This window comes from Tarenaya hassleriana, unplaced genomic scaffold (assembly GCF_000463585.1).
Source record: "Tarenaya hassleriana unplaced genomic scaffold, ASM46358v1 Cleome25, whole genome shotgun sequence".
Taxonomy (NCBI): Eukaryota; Viridiplantae; Streptophyta; class Magnoliopsida; order Brassicales; family Cleomaceae; genus Tarenaya; species Tarenaya hassleriana.
The window spans coordinates 2,271,420-2,290,735 of NW_010965775.1; the positions used below are offsets into that span (position 1 = coordinate 2,271,420).

Sequence of the window (19,316 nt, forward strand, 5' to 3'; positions counted from 1 at the left end):
AAAGACAAGCTATTCTGTTTTCTGAAAAAAAAAAGACATGAAATCAAGTTCAGACACTGGCTTCTTGCCCTCACAGAACATGCAATTGCCCAGTTCCATGTCCTGTGACATAAGTGAAAGTAGAAAACAGACGATTGAAGAACAAGAACACATAACTATGAGGAATCATGACACAAAACGACATTGACATTTTTTTTAAGAAACAACAATCCAGACAGAGGAAGAACATCATGGCTTCCATCCATGCTTATCTACATAAGAAAAAACCGATACCGATCCGCCATCATATCCGAGAGTATTTACCTTTTCTGTCACCGCCCGTCCGCTGAGGTGAAAGAATCGGCGAAACCCGTTGGCCTCGACGGGATACTTCCCTTACTATCATCCAGATCCATGTAACTGATGTCCTTTCCTTCAGCTTCTTGCCATCCCTTCACCATCTGGTTAAGTGGGAGACTGTAATCTATTCCCGAGTATTCCTCGGCCTCATTGTCCCGAGGCTTCCAGTTCTCGACGAGCGGAGACAGAACGCTCACTGCGTGGCTCATGTCGGGGCGTTGATTTGGCTCTCGGGCTGTACAGTGGCCTGCAAGTTCTGCAACGAGGCATATACTTTCGAAAGTCTCGTCTTTTACATCAAGGGCAGGATCAATGCCGGCTCTAAGCTTCTCTTTGTCTGACTTCATGTGCCAAAACCATGAAGCCAAGTACTGGCTCTCCTCGGGTCTTTCCTCGTCCAGAGCCATTAATCCAGTGAGGAGTTCCATTAACACAACCCCGAAGCTAAAGACGTCTACTTTCGTGGTGATTTTCCCCATAACTGCATTGACCAGATAATTTCAGTAGAAAGATTACTAAAATTGTTGATTTATGTCCAAATCTCAAGTAAAATGCTTGATGACAAAGAAAGAAGAAATCAAAGATCAAGAAAACAGTACGGTTTACCGGCATATTCTGGAGCTAAGTATCCAAAGGTCCCGGCAAGTCTGGTCACGATAGATTTCTCCATATCGGGAGCGAGTTTTACCAACCCAAAATCTGAAATCTTGGCTCTGAAATCATCACCGAGTAAGATATTCGAAGGTTTGAGGTCTCTATGTATGAAGCTCTGATGAGCTAAGCTATGGAGATACTCCATTCCCCTCGCTACATCCAATGCGATATTTAGCCTTCTCTTCCACGAGAGAGGTTCCAATTTCAAACTCTTCCAGTGAAACAAATGCTTGCTAAGAGCTCCATGTGGCATGTACTCGTAAACCAACATTCTCTCATTCCCTTCAATGGAATAACCGAGTAAAGATACCAAATGACGGTGGCGAACTTTGGAGAGAACCGCTATTTCGGCATGAAACTCATCCAAGGCTTTGGTGCTAATAACACCGGCCTGCATTCTCTTTACAGCTATTTTGGTCCCGTCCTCTAACTCTCCTTTATATACAATGCCAAATCCACCTCGGCCAAGCTCATTCTCCGGAGCAAAACCCTTTGTCACATTTCTGAGGATTTGCACTGATATAACTAGATTTCCAGACTCGATGACATGAGTATCAGCCAAGCTGTAACTGTTCCTGCTTGCAGAACCGCTTCCCGTGGAAGCGCTTCCATTAACGTTGTTCAGAACAGCAATCTTAACCATGTTTTCTGAATCAGATGGGTCTCTCGGGTGAATCACCAAGGAATTTGGAGCTACGTCATGCGTTCTTCTCCTCTTTGCACAACAATAAATGGACAGAGGAACAACAACTAGAGCAATGACAGCAACACTCGCTAAAAGAGCAACAACGACGAGAAAGATAGGATTTTTAGCACCTTTTGCTCGGTTTACATTACCGGTAGGATTATGATGAGGAGAAAAGGAAGGGCCTTTGGCTGGTGAAGAACGAGTATGATCCATCGGAGATTCTTCTGAACTACTAGAAGGCGGGTTTTCCACGGGTGAGGGAGATGTAGGAGACTTATGTTTGGACAGTAAAGGGTTCCCGTCTATGACAAAATCTACAGTCTTGCTAAACTTTGGTAAGGGTGGAGATATGTTGTTGCTGCTAAGATCCAAAGTCTTGAGGGACTTCAGGCTTGTCCAATTTTCAGGAATTGGACCGTTTATACGGTTAGACTGAAGTCTAATCTGAGAAACTGAACCTAATTTTGCAACGGAAGGACTCAATGTACCGGTAAGATTAAGCCTAGGCAAGTTCATGATCTCGATCTTTCCATCGGCATTACATCTCAAGCCAAGCCAAGATCCTCCACATGGATCATTACCAACCCATTCAGAGACAAGCCTTGGAGGGTAATTCAACTCATGAAGGAACTCAATAAGGGCCATTACCTCTGGAGCACAAGCAATCCCTTCTTTGGTTTGACAGAATGCATTCTCGGCATAAGTCACATTGGTGGCTTTAAACTCAGGAATTGGACCCATGAGAAGGTTATTGTTCAAAACCAGACGATCCAATAACAGATCAGCCAAGCTCTGTGGGATCAAGCCAACAAGTTTATTACCATTGAGATCAAGATCTTTCAAAAGAGTCAAATTACCTATACTCTCAGGGATTGGACCAGTGAATTGATTTCCATGCAGCCAAAGAACTTCAAGAGAACTAATCGATGCCAAGACATCGATACGACCTGTTAAGCCACTGCCATGCTGATTGTTCAGAGACAATGTCCTTAGCTGTAACTGTCCAAAGCTCGGTGGAATCTCACCAGACAAGCTGTTTTCAGATAGCCTCAGATTCGTCAAAGACGACATGTTTCCGAGAAAACCAGGCAATGAACCGGCAAGATTGCAACTTGTACAAGAAAGATTAGAAAGCTGTGAAGAGCCCTGCAATGATTCAGGGAACATCCAACCGGTGGTCGCATTGAAGTTGTTGTGATCCAATGCCAGAGCTTGAAGACTTGAAAGCCCATCAAAGAAATCTCCAGGGATCGAATCAAAAGCATTGTAATCAAGATAAGCAAACTGCAATTTGCCTAAGCCCCTAAAAGATGGTAATTTCCCTGAAAATTGATTCCTTTGAAGACCCACATTGATGAGCTCAGTGAGCTTGTTCAGATTCTGGGGTAAAGGGCCCTTCAGACCCAGACCCTGAACCTGAATCTGAGTAACTCTGGTGTTTTCGCAGAACACGTGTTTCCAGCTAGGTGGTCCGCAAGGATCATCGCCATTTTCAGGCCACTGTAGAAGCTCTGGATTCTGTAATCCCTTCCGAAACTCGTTGAGAATGTCAAGGTCATTAGGATCCGTGGCAGAAAAAACCACAGAGGCAATACAACAAACAAGTGGCAGAACAAAAAGCTTCGTCTTCAGATGAGTTTTCATGGCGGATGTTCACCGACACATGCAAGAAACTCACATCACACCATTAATGGCGCCACAAGCAAGAACCCCACCTCGAATCTAGCATGAAACGGCAAAAAGAAGCAAGATTTAGCCAAACCCAGATGAGGAAATCTTCAGACAAACCTGTCCAGAAGATTCGAGTAGCATATTAGTACACAAAAGAAAAAAAAGAAAAGCATAGACTCAAACAGATAAGGAAAGAAAGATACAAGACAAAGAAAATATTGATTTTTCTTTTACCTTAAGAGGAGGATTTGTGCTTAATAGATAAAATCTCGCAAGAAAATCTTAATCCATGAACAGTGTAAGATACAGAGAGACGCTAAAGGTTGTTTCTTTGCTTCACTGCACCATAAAGCTTGCGCCTTTATGATTCTCTCTGCTCTCTCTCTCTCTCTCTCTCTCTCTCTCTCGTACATTTCATGATCTCATCAATTATGGATCATATGCAAAGGGTATTACGGTCATTCTAATTTCCTCAGTGTGTGCTTGTGATATAATGATCGTTACCCGTAAACGGTCCACCGAAGTTTGTAGCATTCGCCGTCTTATGAATCTATATGATGTTTGGATAGAGACGGACCATTGGTGCAAGCTTGGTAATATTTTTATTCTTCCCATTAATTAAATTTAATCAAATTTTTGTGGTAACATTTTGTTTGGACCGTTTTGCATCCTTGTTTCACATAAATTTTGTTAGAACGTCCGAGTTGATATCGAACTACATATTCATTGAATCTTATAAAATTCAAATTATATATATAATATGCATGCGTAAAAATAACTAATCGTAATTGCACCATATGTCCACAAACTGAAATTGTACAATGAATTCATGTATTTGGAGTTGAATAGAAATACGTATTTTTTTTTTGTTTCTTATTATAATCAATACGTGAAATAATTACCATTATTGTTATTCTAACATATTATTAGCATTAGAAACCATAATTCTGTTCTTGATATGAATTAAAAAAAAAAACAAGTCACATGGTAACTAGATATGCAATTGAGGTCCCTTTTGTTTACTAAATATGCATACTGACGGATACATCGTACCTACTAAAAATATTTATAAAATGCCCTCGAACTTTTTATTTCTTCACATTTCACCCCCGAAATTAGTTGGAATTGCATTGATGATCTTAGGGCCCTTAAAAAGCTTAAATTTCTCAATTCATAAACGCAGTTTGACTAAACGGAAAGTTTGCAACTTTATCGATTTATTAGAAATATATAAATTATTCGCATAGTAGTCCGTGCCCGAGGCGTAATATCTTATTGCCGAAATTGTCGGCACCAAGCGTGTTGCTTTTTATTATTTTGTCTCCACTCCTAACGTGTTAGAAATATATGCATTTCGTTATATCCAATTCGATCATTCGATTTTAAATCGAATTAAATTACACTGATATTCTGATCCGATTATTATTAAAAAAATAGTCATTTTCCAATAAAAATTTATTATCCATTTATTATTTTAATTTTATAAAATATACCTAATTAATATTTAAATCGAATTAAATTTCAATATATTTGCTGTAATTATTTTATATATTATAATATATTCGCAGTCCAATATCTTAATATAAAGGACGATTAGAATGTATATTTACAAAGAGTGATTGCGTATACTTAAAAAAAAAAATTGTATATGACTAGTTATAATCCGTGGACCGTCGATCAAACTAATTATAGCTTCCATTTGCCGTTCGCCTTTTTATAATAGTTAATGTAGAGGATTTTGATGCATGCATGTCATCCATAACACACATTGCCTTCACATGTATGGATCATACATGTACATGTGTATATGACACACATATAATATGTATATACACGTATATATATATGTGTGTGTATATGAGGAGATGTGGGTCCATGATCTCGTGCTATTCCTTTTGTCTGCAAGTGAGAGGCAGAGACATGTGGCACTTTGTCCACATGGTCAAAAAGGCCACACCTCCTCCCTCACATCATCATCACCATTAATTTCTACTAATTACAGTATCATATTTTTAAAATAAATGTTCATAATTATTTACTCTTTTTTTTTTTTTTGCGTACATGCGTTTATAACCAATTTTGATTGGACATTCAAAATTAAGATATTTCATTGGATATTATAATCTGATTTCAAAATTGAAAAAATGCTTTTAACAATGCAATTAGTAGACTGAGCATTGGCGGAAATAATGTCGGTTCAGATATCAATTCATAGAACATCAACCTTTTTGTCATTTATCTATATATATATATATATATATTTCTCTTTATGGTTATGCGATTATGTCGGTCCATGAACCATGGGAATTTGTATAATAAAAAATGCTCGATTCCTAAAGGCATCGAACGAAATGAGTTACTCATGAGGACAATGATGTGATAATTTTGCTTCTCCTCACCCGTAAATCCCACTTCTGGATACATTTTATTTGAATGTATATTTTCGTTTAGTAAAATTTATATACCTATATAATAGGATGTTTCCATATTTTATCAATTTTAAATATTTTTTAATTATATTAATATTTTTAATGTTAATTTTTATTTTTATTTGACTCGTAAACCGACTTACAAATCATGAATTTTTTGGCCCGTTTTACTTCACTAATATTTAACCTATAGATAGATATTGCATATGTCTGAATTCACGTATATATTGTATGAGAGATATTCATAATATCATATGTACATATGCCGTGTATTGTAGGTCCATTATTCTTGCAAATACCCAAATTGTGATGGGCTTGGACTTACATTATGAGTAAAATTCCAAAGCCATGAAACAGCCTCCGTACAAGTGACGTATACATATGAAGATAAAGACACCAGAAGACAGAAGACAGGGACAAGCTTTAAGTGGGACTTACATTATCTACTCGGGATTTCTGTCATCTGAGGAGGCTCGATCACTTGAAGCAGCCCTCTCGAAAGCCTTCCCGTAAGATCTTCCACTTCGATCTTCGCCACATCTCTTCTCATCCCGATATCTGCTGCGTATCTGCTCACGCAATACACCCCGACAGCCGTGGCCGCCATCCCGTAAACGTTCGTCGTCACCAGCCGCATCGGCGTGGATAGCACCGCAGCTAACGGCCCGCCGATTATCGACACGGCCTGACCGCTCTGACCCATCGTACCTTGTTCCAGAACGACCAGACCCGTCTTGCAGTAAATGGCGAAATCCTCGCAGTTGTTCTTGAAAACGTTGTAGCACCCGAACCCGTTTTCGAGGAGGTATTTGGCTCGGTGGACGACTATGTCATCCGGGTCTGAGACGGCGAGAGTGCAGGTTCCCCCTCGGGCCTTGGCGAGGAAGAGAGCCGGGGTGACAGAGTACTCGAAACGATACAAGATACCGCCGGCCAGGAAGCAGTCGAGGCACGAGGAGACGACCCCGTGGCCCTCGTTTGGCGGGGTGCATGTTAGGCAGTGTGCTCGGTTTCGAGCAGGACCCGAGCTTACCAGCAGGAGATCGAGCACTGTTCCCGTGCCGACTTCTTGGCCACGTCTGGTGAAATGAATGACCGTGTTGTCTCCAACGTAGATGCCTGTTAACGAACGTTTGAAGGAAACTCACCATCAATGGCTTTAACAGTTGAGCAAGAGAATCAGGTAACAATCCAGTAATAAAGAAGAGAAGAGGAGAAGGTTCTGGTCGGACATAACATAACTCGATTAGGTTTTGTCAAGCATTGTAATGAAGAACACATGGCTGCTAACCAATACCCATATGCCCAATTATCCTCACCCAAAAGCCCGTCTAGGATAATCATGTCGGAAGATTGCTATCACAAAGAAGGATCGATATTCACTAGAACTCATGAAAATCAGCATCACTAAAGTTACAGCCTTTTTTTTTTTGGCTGCCCAATGCAGAAGCGATCTCGTTCCTAAAGTAAACCCTAAATAATTAGCCAAAATTTCCAGAAACCCTTCGCTTCTGGTGACACCGTTTACAAACCTAATCCAATCACGAACACTCAAATTGCGGGCTATGGCGCCGTTTATGACTAGATATAGCAAATGGGTATAAGAAATTTCGAAAATTAGAGACGGAAAAGGGGGATCAGAAGAATCAGATCGAGGAAGAGGAGAGACCGTGATGGGCATAGATGTAAGCAGTCCTCCACGAGTAGATGTGATCCCCAGGTTTCAGACTCGCCTTATCGATCCTTCGCCCCCCAAAAGAAGAAGAAGAAGATCGATTTCAACACAAAAGATGAAATAGAAAGAACCCCATTAGCAACCAGAAGAATTACAGAAGATAAATAGATGAGAAGAACCTGTTGGAGAGCAGACCCATCTCTCTCTCTCTCTCACCGTCGTCGTCTTCTGATCTTTCGCCGGTGATAGAGATAAAGTTGCAGTTTTTGCCCCCTCTCTCTCTCGTTTCTTGTTGGGTTTTATGATTTCACGCAAAGCATTCGAAAAAAGCAGAAGTGACGTTTGTTTTTATCAACAATCCTTAGTCGCTAAGGAAAGATGGAAACGGTGGACAGATGCTTCCACGTGGCGTCCCACCGTTGTTTGAATAATTGGTCTGAAATTTAAAACGGGCCTTTTGTAATGGGCTCAAAAGCTTATATGAGAATTTTGTATTTTCGGATTCCGGTAGATATTTTCGGGTTTAATTTTTTATAGTTCTTAGAAATCTATACACGGTTTAATTATTATATTAAATCTTAATTTCATTAGAATTTTGTATTAATTAAAAAATAATATATTTAGATTTCGTTCATTTTTTACTCATTATTCTATTTATTTTACATTCCGATTACTTTTGTTCTAAAAAATCACATCCGATATGGAAAAATCTATGACTTAAAAACCATAATATACGATTAATTGTGATTCGATTTTGTTCTATACATCTAAATCAAAATATCAATCAATAACCATAGTTTTAAATTTTAAAATATAACAATCATGTATCATAATTTGTAAGTTGAGTAACGTGTTTGTATATAAAATCGTTTCAAAATGTAAATAATTCGAAATCAAATCGGATAAAGCTGAACTTAACAACCATCAGTTTTTTTTCTTCATAGCATTGCTTTCTAAACGAAGGTTCGTCCAAAAGACAACGAGTTTTTCGTGAATACTAATCTTATAACTTAAATAAATATCGTCAGACCAAATCACGGGATAAAAGTGATGTATTACACTTTCATATATAATTCTGATATTGTAAAATATTTTATTATGGCAGAACCCATCACACCATTTCCACATGCGAATTTAAATACGATAAGGTATTATATTATCGGTCAGTGTCCGAACATACATTTTTTTAGATATTAAAAAAATTGGTTTATTAAATATCTCATACAATTTTCACATTTATTATTACGTTCTCTTGGAATATGATTTTAAAAAGCCCCATTGACATTTAGAGGAGTTGGCCTACCTTCATTAAATTAGGTAGTAAATTAGTAATTAATAAAGTCTTCTCGTTCACCGTATCCAATATTGTTACTGAACATGCGTGTGTTTAGCTAAATAATACTAATTAAGAACAATTTGTGCAGAAGAGTTTAAAAATCTAAAGATATATTTATCAAATTTTATCTTGAATAACGATTGGATGGTATTAAAATTATTTTAAGATTAGATTTTTATATCCTGATGTTTATATGTATTGCATATTGTTCTTACCAATAAATAATGGTTGAAACATCTAAATAGGTAGGTTGGACCGATAATTTAATCGATTAGTTCATAAGTAAACAATTTTTTTTTTTTTGGTGAAAGGTTACAGAATCATTGGTTACAAGATTCAAGACCTAATTAAGTAATTGCGTTGTAGTTTGTCCCTTCCGAACCGGATCCAGAATATTCCTCCAGAATAACATAATCCATGCCGCCAATGAAAACGTGCCACGTCATCAAACGTGTGACCAATTGCGAATCCCCTCCAGTCAAACCCACCTTCGTATGACTTGTTAGTCCACGTGTTATCTCTCCTTCCAGAATTATAAAGAAGAAAATAAAAAATTCCAGAAAAAAAAAAACTACCGAAAAATCGCAACCGTTAATTCCTTACCAATTTCTCCTCTTCTTCTTCTCCACAGCATTTTGGCTATATCTCCCCCGCTAGATCGTGGGAGACAAAACCCTAGATTATGGCGAAGGAGACACAGCATCCGTCGTCTTCTCCGGCGATGGCGACGGCGGTAACCGGTACGGCCTCCACGGCGTCGGCGTCTTCGTCGCTGTCGTTGTCGTCGACTAACGCGTTCTCGTTCCTATCGAAGGGGTGGAGAGAGGTCTGGGACTCGGCGGACGCGGACTTGCAGCTGATGAGGGATCGTGCCAACTCGGTGAGGAACCTCGCGTCGACGTTCGACCGGGAGATCGAGAATTTCCTGAACAATTCGGCGAGGTCTGCGTTCTCCGCTGGGACGCCATCAGCGTCGTCGTTCTCCGGTGAGATCGGTATCATGAAGAAGCTTCAGCCGAAGATATCGGAGTTCAGGAGGGTGTATTCGGCGCCGGGAATCAGCCGAAAAGTGATGGAGAGGTGGGCACCGGCAAGGGCGAAGTTGGGGATCGATTTATCGGCGATTAAGAATGCGATTGTGGCTGAGATGGATCTGGATGAGCGTGAGGGGGTTCTGGAATTTGGTGGCATGAGGAGACGACGGAGAAGGGATACGAGGGTTAGGTTTAGGGAGTTTTGGGCAGAGAGAGATGAAGCTGAGAGGGAAGGGGAAGGGAATTTCGGAGATTGGGAACCGATTAGGGTTTTGAAGACGAGATTAAAAGAGTTCGAGAAGCGAAGCTCTTCAGAAATTTTGAGTGGGTTTAAGAACAGCGAATTTGTGGAGAAGCTCAAAATCAGCTTGGTATGTACTTTCTGTTCTTAATCTGCAGGAAACCTCTTCAGTTTCAAACTTTTTTTTCCCTTTTAGACGAATCTTGTTCAGGTGTCTTACTGTCAATTTTCTTACAACTATGTAAGATATTGATGTTACCGCTTATTTGATAGGGTAAATATCCTGGATATCTCCTTTGGTTGAGTATGGTTGATCTCTATGAATTGTTTGTTTCCATGGTAACTTCTGGAGGCTAACATTACTTGAACGAATTCCTAGTTTTAGTTGTAATTCAAGTGAAATCTGTCTCCAATAAGCCGATATCTTGTTCAGGGGTCTTTATCTGCTTATGTCATTTGATCAAGGCAATTCTGAGTATGGTGTTTTCTTTTTGGTTCCTTTTTTGCAGAAATCAATCTACAAAGAGCCTGAAGAGGCAAAGGTTAGCTTTTGTTACTATAAGTTTCATTGGCTGTTTGACTGGAGTCTGGATTGTTAAAGATTCTACATTTTGCAAAATGTATTTATGTGCATTATTCGAATCTCCACCATCAGTTCAGTTCCCATGTTTTATATTTTTCATTTTGCAGATGTCCTTTTATCTTAACATGTCAAGTCCTTGGTTTTTCTTGTCACCCTATTGATTTTGACAAGTTAGAACATAATACTACGGCAGAAAGGAGTTTGATTTGGTTTTGATGGTTCCTGCATTCTTCAGTTGTTTCCCTTTCAATGTGGAGAGTTTATAACCAGGGGTTGTTGTCTTACTGTATGAGCTCTTAAAAATATTAAATCTCCAGTTTCGGGGAACATCTTATCGTTTCCTCCAATGTCCTAGCCAACAATTGCTTTTGGTTAGCAGATGGATGTTTTTATGTTCTGTTTCGCTTGGAAAAGGCTTGGTTCTTTTCATGTAGCAGAATTGCCACCTAGGGGCCGGCTGGAGGCGTTATATTCGCATTATGTATGAGTATTGAGACATCGTTTTGTGTAACTTATGATGCAGGATGTGCCCCCACTGGATGTACCAGAACTTTTGGCATGTTTGGTTAGGCAGTCTGAACCCTTTTTGGATCAGCTTGGCGTAAGAAAGGGTAAGTGATTTCTGATTGTTACACTCTTTACAAATGTCATGCTTAGTTAAACGATTCTTTGTGGGACTTTCTCTATCTGCCAAGCTGAAGGATGAATCTACTTTTGATATTTTGAGGATCTTTTGTTTAGTGGTTAGCTTCCTTCACTGTCAGCCTAGGAAACTATTATTGATACTCAAGACTTACTTCCATGTGTTGTGGACATCGAGTTATTGCTTTCTTTAGGAAATTTATGTTAGAACAGATCAAGCAAATAGTATCAGCTTCATTGTGGGCAGCCCGGTGCACAAAGCGTCCCCGTTGAGTCCCCGTTGAACGGGGGTCCGGGGAAGGATCCCACCACAAGGATGTATTGTAGGCAAACCTTACCTTGCAGAAATATCTGCAAGAGAAAAAAGAAATTTGCTTTTAGATATTTGATCATTTCAATGGTTGATGAACTATGTCCCTGATGTTTGGTTCATCTTTGACACACTCAGATATATGCAACCGGATAGTAGAAAGCCTATATAAATGCAAGAACCAGCTGTTTTGGCAACCACCTTCTGCCCAAGCATCAGATTTAGTCGAGAGTGATAGTAACCCATGCGATGACTTGGACTTGAGGATAGCCAGTGTCCTTCAAAGTACAGGACACCATTATGACGGTGGCTTTTGGACTGATTTTGCAAAGCCTGAAACCTCGGACCGTAAAAGGCAGGTTGCCATAGTCACAACAGCTAGTCTTCCTTGGATGACAGGAACAGCTGTAAATCCACTGTTCCGAGCAGCATACTTGGCAAAATCTGCGCAACAGAATGTCACACTCTTGGTCCCTTGGCTTTGCAAATCTGACCAGGAGCTAGTTTATCCCAACAATCTCACGTTCAGTTCACCGGAGGAACAGGAGAGTTATATACGTAAATGGCTCGAAGACAGGATTGGTTTCAAGGCTGATTTTAAAATCTCCTTCTATCCAGGAAAGGTAGTTGATAACTCCGACTCATGTTTTTCCTCTTTTTCTTTCGTTGGAAACATGTTTTCTCTGATTCTTGAGATGACAAAAAACTTTTACTTCTTTTTCTTTTGTAGTTTTCAAAAGAAAGACGCAGCATAATACCTGCCGGGGATACGTCTCAGTTTATACCCTCAAAAGATGCCGACATTGCTATACTGGAAGAACCTGAACATCTAAACTGGTATCATCATGGCAAGCGGTGGACCGATAAATTCAACCATGTAGTCGGGATTGTGCACACGAACTATTTAGAGTACATCAAGAGGGAGAAGAACGGGGCCCTTCAAGCGTTTTTCGTGAAACATATAAACAATTGGGTCGCCCGAGCATACTGTGACAAGGTGAATATCTAATCTCCAACAATCTTCTTTCAAAATTTTAACTTTGAATCCTCTTGATCTTCACTTTTTTTCTTCCCCCCGTCACTTAAGCTTAACCCTGGTGAACGTAACTTGAACAATGAACTAATCGGGTTTCTGCGTTCGTGTCAGATTCTTCGTCTATCAGCTGCTACCCAAGATTTGCCCAAGTCTGTGATATGCAATGTTCATGGTGTGAACCCGAAGTTCCTTAAAATCGGGGAGAAAATCGCAGCGGAGAGGGAGAGTGGTCAACAAGCTTTCTCGAAAGGTGCTTATTTCTTAGGGAAAATGGTGTGGGCTAAAGGATACAGGGAATTGATCGATCTGCTGGCTAAACACAAGAGTGATCTCGACGGCTTCAATCTGGATGTCTACGGAAATGGGGAAGATGCACTCGAGGTCCAGAGCGCTGCAAAGAAGCTTGATCTCAATCTCAACTTTCTCAGAGGAAGAGATCATGCAGATGATTCCCTTCACGGGTAGGATGATGATACCCTCTTTCTCTGAATCTGCATTTTAGGGTTTATGGTTTATGGTTCAGAATTCTCTATCGGTTTTATCCACGTTTTTGTTTTCGTATTGCAGGTACAAAGTCTTCATAAACCCGAGCGTGAGCGACGTTCTCTGCACGGCAACCGCAGAGGCGCTCGCCATGGGAAAATTCGTCGTTTGTGCGGATCACCCATCGAACGAGTTCTTCAGGCTGTTCCCGAACTGCCTAACCTACAAATCATCCGAAGATTTCGTGGCCAAAGTGAAAGAAGCTCTCACCAACGATCCTCAACCTCTCACTCCCGAGCAACGGTACCACCTCTCGTGGGAAGCGGCGACACAGAGATTCATGGAATATTCCGACCTGGAGAAGATCCTAAACGCGGAAACAAGCGATTCAAACGCAGACGCAGGCAAGGTCATGAGGAAATCGGTATCGATGCCGAGCCTAAACCAAATGGTCGATGGTGGGTTAGCATTCGCGCATTACTGTCTGACCGGCAACGAGTTTCTAAGGCTATGCACGGGAGCAATACCGAAGACGAGAGACTACGACAAGCAACATTGCAAAGACCTGAATCTTTTGCCTCCTCAGGTTCAGAGCCCTATCTATGGCTGGTGATAACAACTGTAAGTATCTTTGTCTTGTTTTTTTTTTCTTTTAAATTATTTTGGGAGCTGTTGTCTTTGTTATAGTTTAAGATTGGTCGTGATGCCACTACTAATAATGTTATTAATTAATTAGTCACGCGGTCGAATACGATTAGTGTGTTTGTGAAATAGGGTATGATGGATATATATATATATATACATAGATAGGTGCCATGCCACAAGTATTTTTGTAGTGTAATATGATTGTAACGACAGTTTTTACGTTAATTATTTTTCTTTTTGGGTTTGTGTGCATTAAGTTTTGCATGAATGTTTAAGCCACAACTATTTTCACCCCAAGTTGTGTTGTCGTCAATATCCATTTCATAGATTCGAAAATAAATTGTGAAAATACATTAATTATTACTAAATTAATAGAAAAATATATGAATTTGTGATGGTTCTACATAAAAAAAAAAAAAGTGAATTTTTCGAATTATTAAACAAGTGCACGAAGGTTGCTATTGGCGAAATATGAGGACCCATGTTAATATTATATGGTTGATATCATCACTCATCACCACGTAAGAATTTATTGAAGGGATCCGGGTACAGGAGTGTGTGTGGTCAAAATCCTTTAATAAGGGTTACGTGCGGGTCACGTGTAACCCAAAACGGCTCCATGGAAGAGCACTCACGAACTGAATAAAACCAGGGCGATGTTCAAAGTCACTGAGCCCCTCCCATGTGACCCACAATTTACTTTGATCAAAATGGCTTTTCGTTATGCGTTTTAGTCAAATCTCTCATCATCATCATCATCATCAATTCATCATCAATTCATCATCAATTCATCATCATCATCATCATCATATAAACAAAAAAAAAAAAAACTTAAAGAGTTTTCCAGGCCTTAATTAATTGCGCATGATGATCATGCATCGGTACATATATTAAAGAGTTGACATTTTATTAGTATTCATAATGGGTTACTAATTAGGCTAATCGTCATTAATTCCATCACCTTGGGCCACACAAATGCTAATTTTAATTTATCACAAACAAGTATACATTAAAGAGACTCTAGTTAAGCTTAGATAGGGGCAGACTTACCATTGTATAAAATAATAAATACTACAAACGATTTTTTTTTACACATTTTCAATATATAATTTATCGATATGAATAACAAGTTTACACCATGTTTTTTTTTTATATACCACGAAATATCTTAAATGGCGTTAAATCCTAAACCGATACATTTAAGTCTTACACATTTAGATCAATCATCGTTTTTATACCATTTTTATTTTATTTTATACAATTCTATTTTTTTTTAATTAAATCTTATTATATATACATATATCTTCTTTCTCCTTTTGTTACTTTGTACAAAACTGCTCTTCTTCGTACAAAATATACAAAATTAAATTATGAGATTTCCATAAATGGTTTTTCAACCTCAAACAAATGAAAATTTTCCAATAATAATAATACTACTACTAATTTTGAGATGGGTGAAAAAATCATTTTAAAAAATGACGCATTTTTAAATAATTAATCAGTGGAGTGAATAAATCTCCTATATCATTGTACAATCATCAATCAACCATATATATACATATTAAAATATAGTTTGAAACATTTAATATGCTATTTTACCTGCACCTGCGTCATCTTCAATATTGATCCCTTAATTTGACATATTTTTTTTAAAAATTTCAGTAAAAAGCCTTAAAAGGCAATGCTTTTACAGGCACAAATGTATATGCACATCAGTCTTTTCCAATTAAATTTAAGTATCTAAACTAATCCGATATTATTATAATATGAGATTAATTGTGTTTTTTTCTCCTCCTTTATATTTAGATTTTATTATACTTCATGCTTAAGAATGTTTCAGCCTTAACAGTACATCAAGATTTAATATTAATGCTTTTTTTCCTTTTGGTTTAATTTAATTTAATTTAATTAATAACAATAGAAAGAGCCCAGTTTTCATTTACAAAAATGGTCTGCTATAATACATCACGTGCTTGAGTGGGGGCATATTCTGTATGATTCCACTCCTCTGTATATTTTCAGAGCCTCGCACTAAAAATTGAACCTTTTGTTACTCTAATTATATATTGCAAGAGATCCTATGTTGATCTTCTTGGCATCCCAAGATGACCTTTTTCACATAAAGTCAAAATGCACAATACTTATAAAATGAAAAAAAAAACGTTCGTATGATATATATATATATATATATATATATATATATATATATATATTTGAATACCATATTGATCTGATCCGATTTAGTATAATTTGGTATAGTAGAAATTTATATAAAAGTTCTGTAAATACTTTTCCCATTTAATTGAATGAAAAAAAAAATGAGAAATTGTTCCAAGTTTTCTTTTTTGATAACATTGGGGAACCCCGTGATTACCTACCCTTACAAACGGAGACGACTGGCCACCACCCGCGCCTAACAGTCCCCATGGACCTCAGTCCGCCGGACCTGGCCACCAGGCGCGCCTCACGCTTGGGCTTAGGCGCCTGCGGGTCAAACCCCAAGCCCACGACTCACGAGCCTGCGACACAAGCGTGGGATGTAAATCAGCCCGTTATGACAGGCTGGCAGGCGAGCAGGTCAAGGGTAAGGAAGAACGATGTTGTGATTCGATCCCTCCACCTCAGAGTTGCTCACCCTGCTCCCTTACCACCTGACCTGGCCCCGAAGGGCAAATTGTTCCAAGTTTTCATGTTCGTTCTTTGGATTTCAATATCTACAATGCATATATATATATATATATATATATATAATTCATAAATACTTTTTCTGTAAAAAGTATAAATTTTTTATTATTATTTTCAAAGTCTTGTGAATAGAAAGAAATGATTTTTTTAGTTCAATGGTATGTTATATTGTTTTAATTTTTCTTGTAAATAATTTTTTTAAACAAAAACTCTTTTTTGTATAAACATGGAAGAAAAAGCTCCTAAGAATAATAAATATCTCATATTGGAGAATTTTCATATTTAAAACTCATATTTGATAAATTTATAACAGAAGTCATATGGCCATTGTTAAGGAAACCCCCAAAATCGACCAATAAAAGTCATGCGAGGAAAATTAAAGGTCACTTTTAATATACAGCCCCTTGGAATATTCATGTCCTTTTTCTGAGTTCCATGGATGGATGCCAATAAATATATATATATATATATATATATATATATTATAGATAAGTGTGTATATATATATATATATGTACATTTTTCTTAGATTTAAAATCTCCAACTTGTTATAAACTTGGAAGTGGGAAACAGCTCACAATCTTGGCAGTGACTTTCCTGTTACCATGTTTGGTTACGCAAAGGAAATTCTCTTCTCATCATCTCCTGTGATCCATTAAATCTTTTAGGGTTTTATTTTGTATGAATATAGTCTATGCTTTTATATTTTATATATTTAATTATAATCTCTGTGGATATGTTTTCATGAGATTTTCCTGTCACCATTTACATTTTATCAACAGAAAGAAAGTGAACCAAGAAGAAGAAGAGACCCTCCAATTTTTCAAGAACTTTCATTTTCGTTTCTTGCTAAGAAAGAAATCCATCGGAAAACTTGTTACCCAAGTAACCTAACAACAAAGCAAAAAAAAGAGAGAGACATATTTACACTATATCTACTCGCCCCGTCTTCGATTCCGGAGCCTTTTTCTCCGGCGAGTCTCCGTCGGCCGTCGCTGCCGCCACATCATCGACCATGATCAACAGAAAGAAAGTGAACCAAGAAGAAGAAGAGACCCTCCAATTTTTCAAGAACTTTCATTTTCGTTTCTTGCTAAGAAAGAAATCCATCGGAAAACTTGTTACCCAAGTAACCTAACAACAAAGCAAAAAAAAGAGAGAGACATATTTACACTATATCTACTCGCCCCGTCTTCGATTCCGGAGCCTTTTTCTCCGGCGAGTCTCCGTCGGCCGTCGCTGCCGCCACATCATCGACAATGATAACGACATGATCAGTATTCTGTCCGTCACCGTCACCGTCAAGTACGGGCTTCACGGTTCCACGGTGGAGCAAATGATGCTGTCCTAACTTCTCCGGCGACACCGTGGGTTCCACCCCGGCCGTGAAGTGCGCTTGTACGGCGAGTTCCTCCACCGCGGCCGAGATGCTCTCGATGCATTTCACCACATCCGTCAGGATGGATACCACCGTGGCGCCCGGGATGATCTCGAGGAGCTCTCTCGCCGAGTCCGGGGGAGAAGAAGTCGATTTCAGTGCGGATCTCAGTTTTCTCACGGATTCTTTCGAATTCTCGATGTGGGTTTTCGCCGGATCGTCGAGTTTTCTCATGGTTTTGACGGATTCGGACAATACCCTTAGCGCCTCCCCGATTTCTCTGGTTAGAGCCGTGCATGGTTCTTGAATCCTGCTCTGGAATTCTTGCGGTGCCTGCCTCCCAAAGTACTCCCAAAGTAATTAACTATAATTAATGTTGCTGTTAATGAGAATGATGATTCGTATCACATAATCTTGTGGTTGGGATTATCCGTCGGTTTTTTAATGCATTTACAATATATGCCTTAGCTTCGAGGAAATTTCTTGGACGTTAAGGTAGGGTCATTTTGGTCATTAGAAGTCAATAAATTCAAATGACTTGCATTAAAAAAAAAAACTCGATCTTGTACTTAAGATTATTTACTTTCGTTTATAACCATGTTGTATGTATATATATAAGTGTCCCGCCGTGGTGGTCTGGTGGCGTGGGAGCACAAAGTGCTTCTCCACGTCCCAGGTTCGAACCCCACCGGGACAATCACATTATCAAAAAAAAAAAAAAAAAAAATGTATATATATAAGTACCTTTACGTCAGAGGGGACGTAGCCATTAAGAATTTCGATATGGAATGCGCATTGTCGGACCAAGGCTCCTATCTTCAGGTACTGTTTCCACGGGTGGCGTAGCCGAAAACGTCCATGACCCGGTTCCCATCTTGCGAGATTTGCCTACCGATGACAATATTTTCCGATATTCATTCAGAACCACAAATTTATAACCTATAGTCAAGATTTCTCGAAATATTCGAATCATATCTAGTTTATACCAAAGTCTCTTCAATGCTCCTTGACGTTAGAACACTCTTGTATCCTTGAAGGCTTGACTTCGCCTCCTTTGAGCTCTTTTCTATCGTTTGAAAGTATTCACCCGAAAAGCCTATATATATATATATATATATATATAACACATATATATATAAGTATACACGAGAAGAAGAAGATGCAGACACCGAGAAAGAAAACGAACCAAAATGGCCATTAAAAATTTTACCTTCTAGGAAAGTTCCGAGCTTGTCGATGTTGTTTGCAACTAGCTCGTGGAGATCTTCCCCAGCCCAGACGGGGCATATGAAGATACAGACGAGCATACAGATCGTTCCACCGATCAGAATTGTCGATAGCCTCTGGTACGCCATGACAAGGATTTCGTCTGTACGGTACCCCGAGACGGCTACCATACTAAACGTGAGTATGAATATCAAGCAGCCATAGTCGTATCTCTGCTTGATTCTCGGGAAAAACCTCGAGAATGTGGCGGCAGCGCCCAG

General features: G+C 38.9%; 4 protein-coding genes across 5 annotated transcripts in view; 1 reads left to right on the top strand and 3 right to left on the bottom strand.

Annotated features, from left to right (window-relative positions):
* Positions 1-3,746, bottom strand: LOC104816620 (receptor-like kinase TMK3). 2 transcript variants are annotated; one of them, XM_010545533.2, is made up of 3 exons: positions 3,587-3,746; positions 946-3,403; positions 1-820 (listed from the first exon to the last, which is right to left on the bottom strand). In XM_010545533.2, exons 2-3 carry the CDS (start codon positions 3,323-3,325, stop codon positions 312-314), a joined length of 2,889 nt encoding a protein of 962 aa, XP_010543835.1. In that variant the 5' UTR covers positions 3,326-3,403; positions 3,587-3,746; the 3' UTR covers positions 1-311. The 2 variants fall into 2 exon arrangements, with proteins under 2 accessions (XP_010543835.1, XP_010543834.1); XM_010545532.2 differs by having other exon boundaries at positions 946-3,469.
* Positions 3,747-6,020: 2,274 nt separating this feature from the next.
* LOC104816622 lies at positions 6,021-7,787 on the bottom strand. Its single transcript, XM_010545535.2, has 3 exons — positions 7,636-7,787; positions 7,451-7,524; positions 6,021-6,900 (listed from the first exon to the last, which is right to left on the bottom strand). Exons 1-3 carry the CDS (start codon positions 7,653-7,655, stop codon positions 6,221-6,223), a joined length of 774 nt encoding a protein of 257 aa, XP_010543837.1. The 5' UTR covers positions 7,656-7,787; the 3' UTR covers positions 6,021-6,220.
* A 1,623-nt stretch (positions 7,788-9,410) lies between these two features.
* LOC104816623 (digalactosyldiacylglycerol synthase 1, chloroplastic) lies at positions 9,411-14,018 on the top strand. The gene is made up of 7 exons (XM_010545536.2): positions 9,411-10,197; positions 10,577-10,609; positions 11,174-11,261; positions 11,741-12,225; positions 12,333-12,599; positions 12,750-13,099; positions 13,206-14,018. Exons 1-7 carry the CDS (start codon positions 9,475-9,477, stop codon positions 13,732-13,734), a joined length of 2,475 nt encoding a protein of 824 aa, XP_010543838.1. The 5' UTR covers positions 9,411-9,474; the 3' UTR covers positions 13,735-14,018.
* A 3,494-nt stretch (positions 14,019-17,512) lies between these two features.
* Positions 17,513-19,316, bottom strand: part of LOC104816624 (aluminum-activated malate transporter 8) — a 2,608-nt gene continuing 804 nt past the window's right edge. The window contains exons 3-6 of the mRNA XM_010545537.1: positions 19,040-19,316; positions 18,816-18,925; positions 18,574-18,717; positions 17,513-18,162 (exon numbers count right to left, since the gene is read on the bottom strand). The exon at positions 19,040-19,316 is cut by the window's right edge and continues 12 nt beyond it. Of these exons, the coding sequence (XP_010543839.1) occupies positions 17,620-18,162; positions 18,574-18,717; positions 18,816-18,925; positions 19,040-19,316 (1,074 nt within the window). The 3' untranslated portion in view covers positions 17,513-17,619. The remainder of the gene's footprint in view (positions 18,163-18,573; positions 18,718-18,815; positions 18,926-19,039) is intronic.

Coding starts and splice junctions, on each gene's coding strand:
- LOC104816622 (XM_010545535.2), bottom strand. CDS start 7,655: ATGGGTCTGCTCTCCAACAG. Junction 7,525..7,635: donor ATGGGTCTGCTCTCCAACAG/GTTCTTCTCATC, acceptor TGGGGGGCGAAG/GATCGATAAGGCGAGTCTGA. Junction 6,901..7,450: donor TTACATCTATGCCCATCACG/GTCTCTCCTCTT, acceptor GTTCGTTAACAG/GCATCTACGTTGGAGACAAC.
- LOC104816623 (XM_010545536.2), top strand. CDS start 9,475: ATGGCGAAGGAGACACAGCATCCGTCGTCTTCTCCGGCGATGGCGACG. Junction 11,262..11,740: donor TCAGCTTGGCGTAAGAAAGG/GTAAGTGATTTC, acceptor TGACACACTCAG/ATATATGCAACCGGATAGTA. Junction 12,600..12,749: donor CCCGAGCATACTGTGACAAG/GTGAATATCTAA, acceptor CGTTCGTGTCAG/ATTCTTCGTCTATCAGCTGC.
- LOC104816620 (XM_010545533.2), bottom strand. CDS start 3,325: ATGAAAACTCATCTGAAGACGAAGCTTTTTGTTCTGCCACTTGTTTGT. Junction 821..945: donor CTTAGCTCCAGAATATGCCG/GTAAACCGTACT, acceptor TGGTCAATGCAG/TTATGGGGAAAATCACCACG.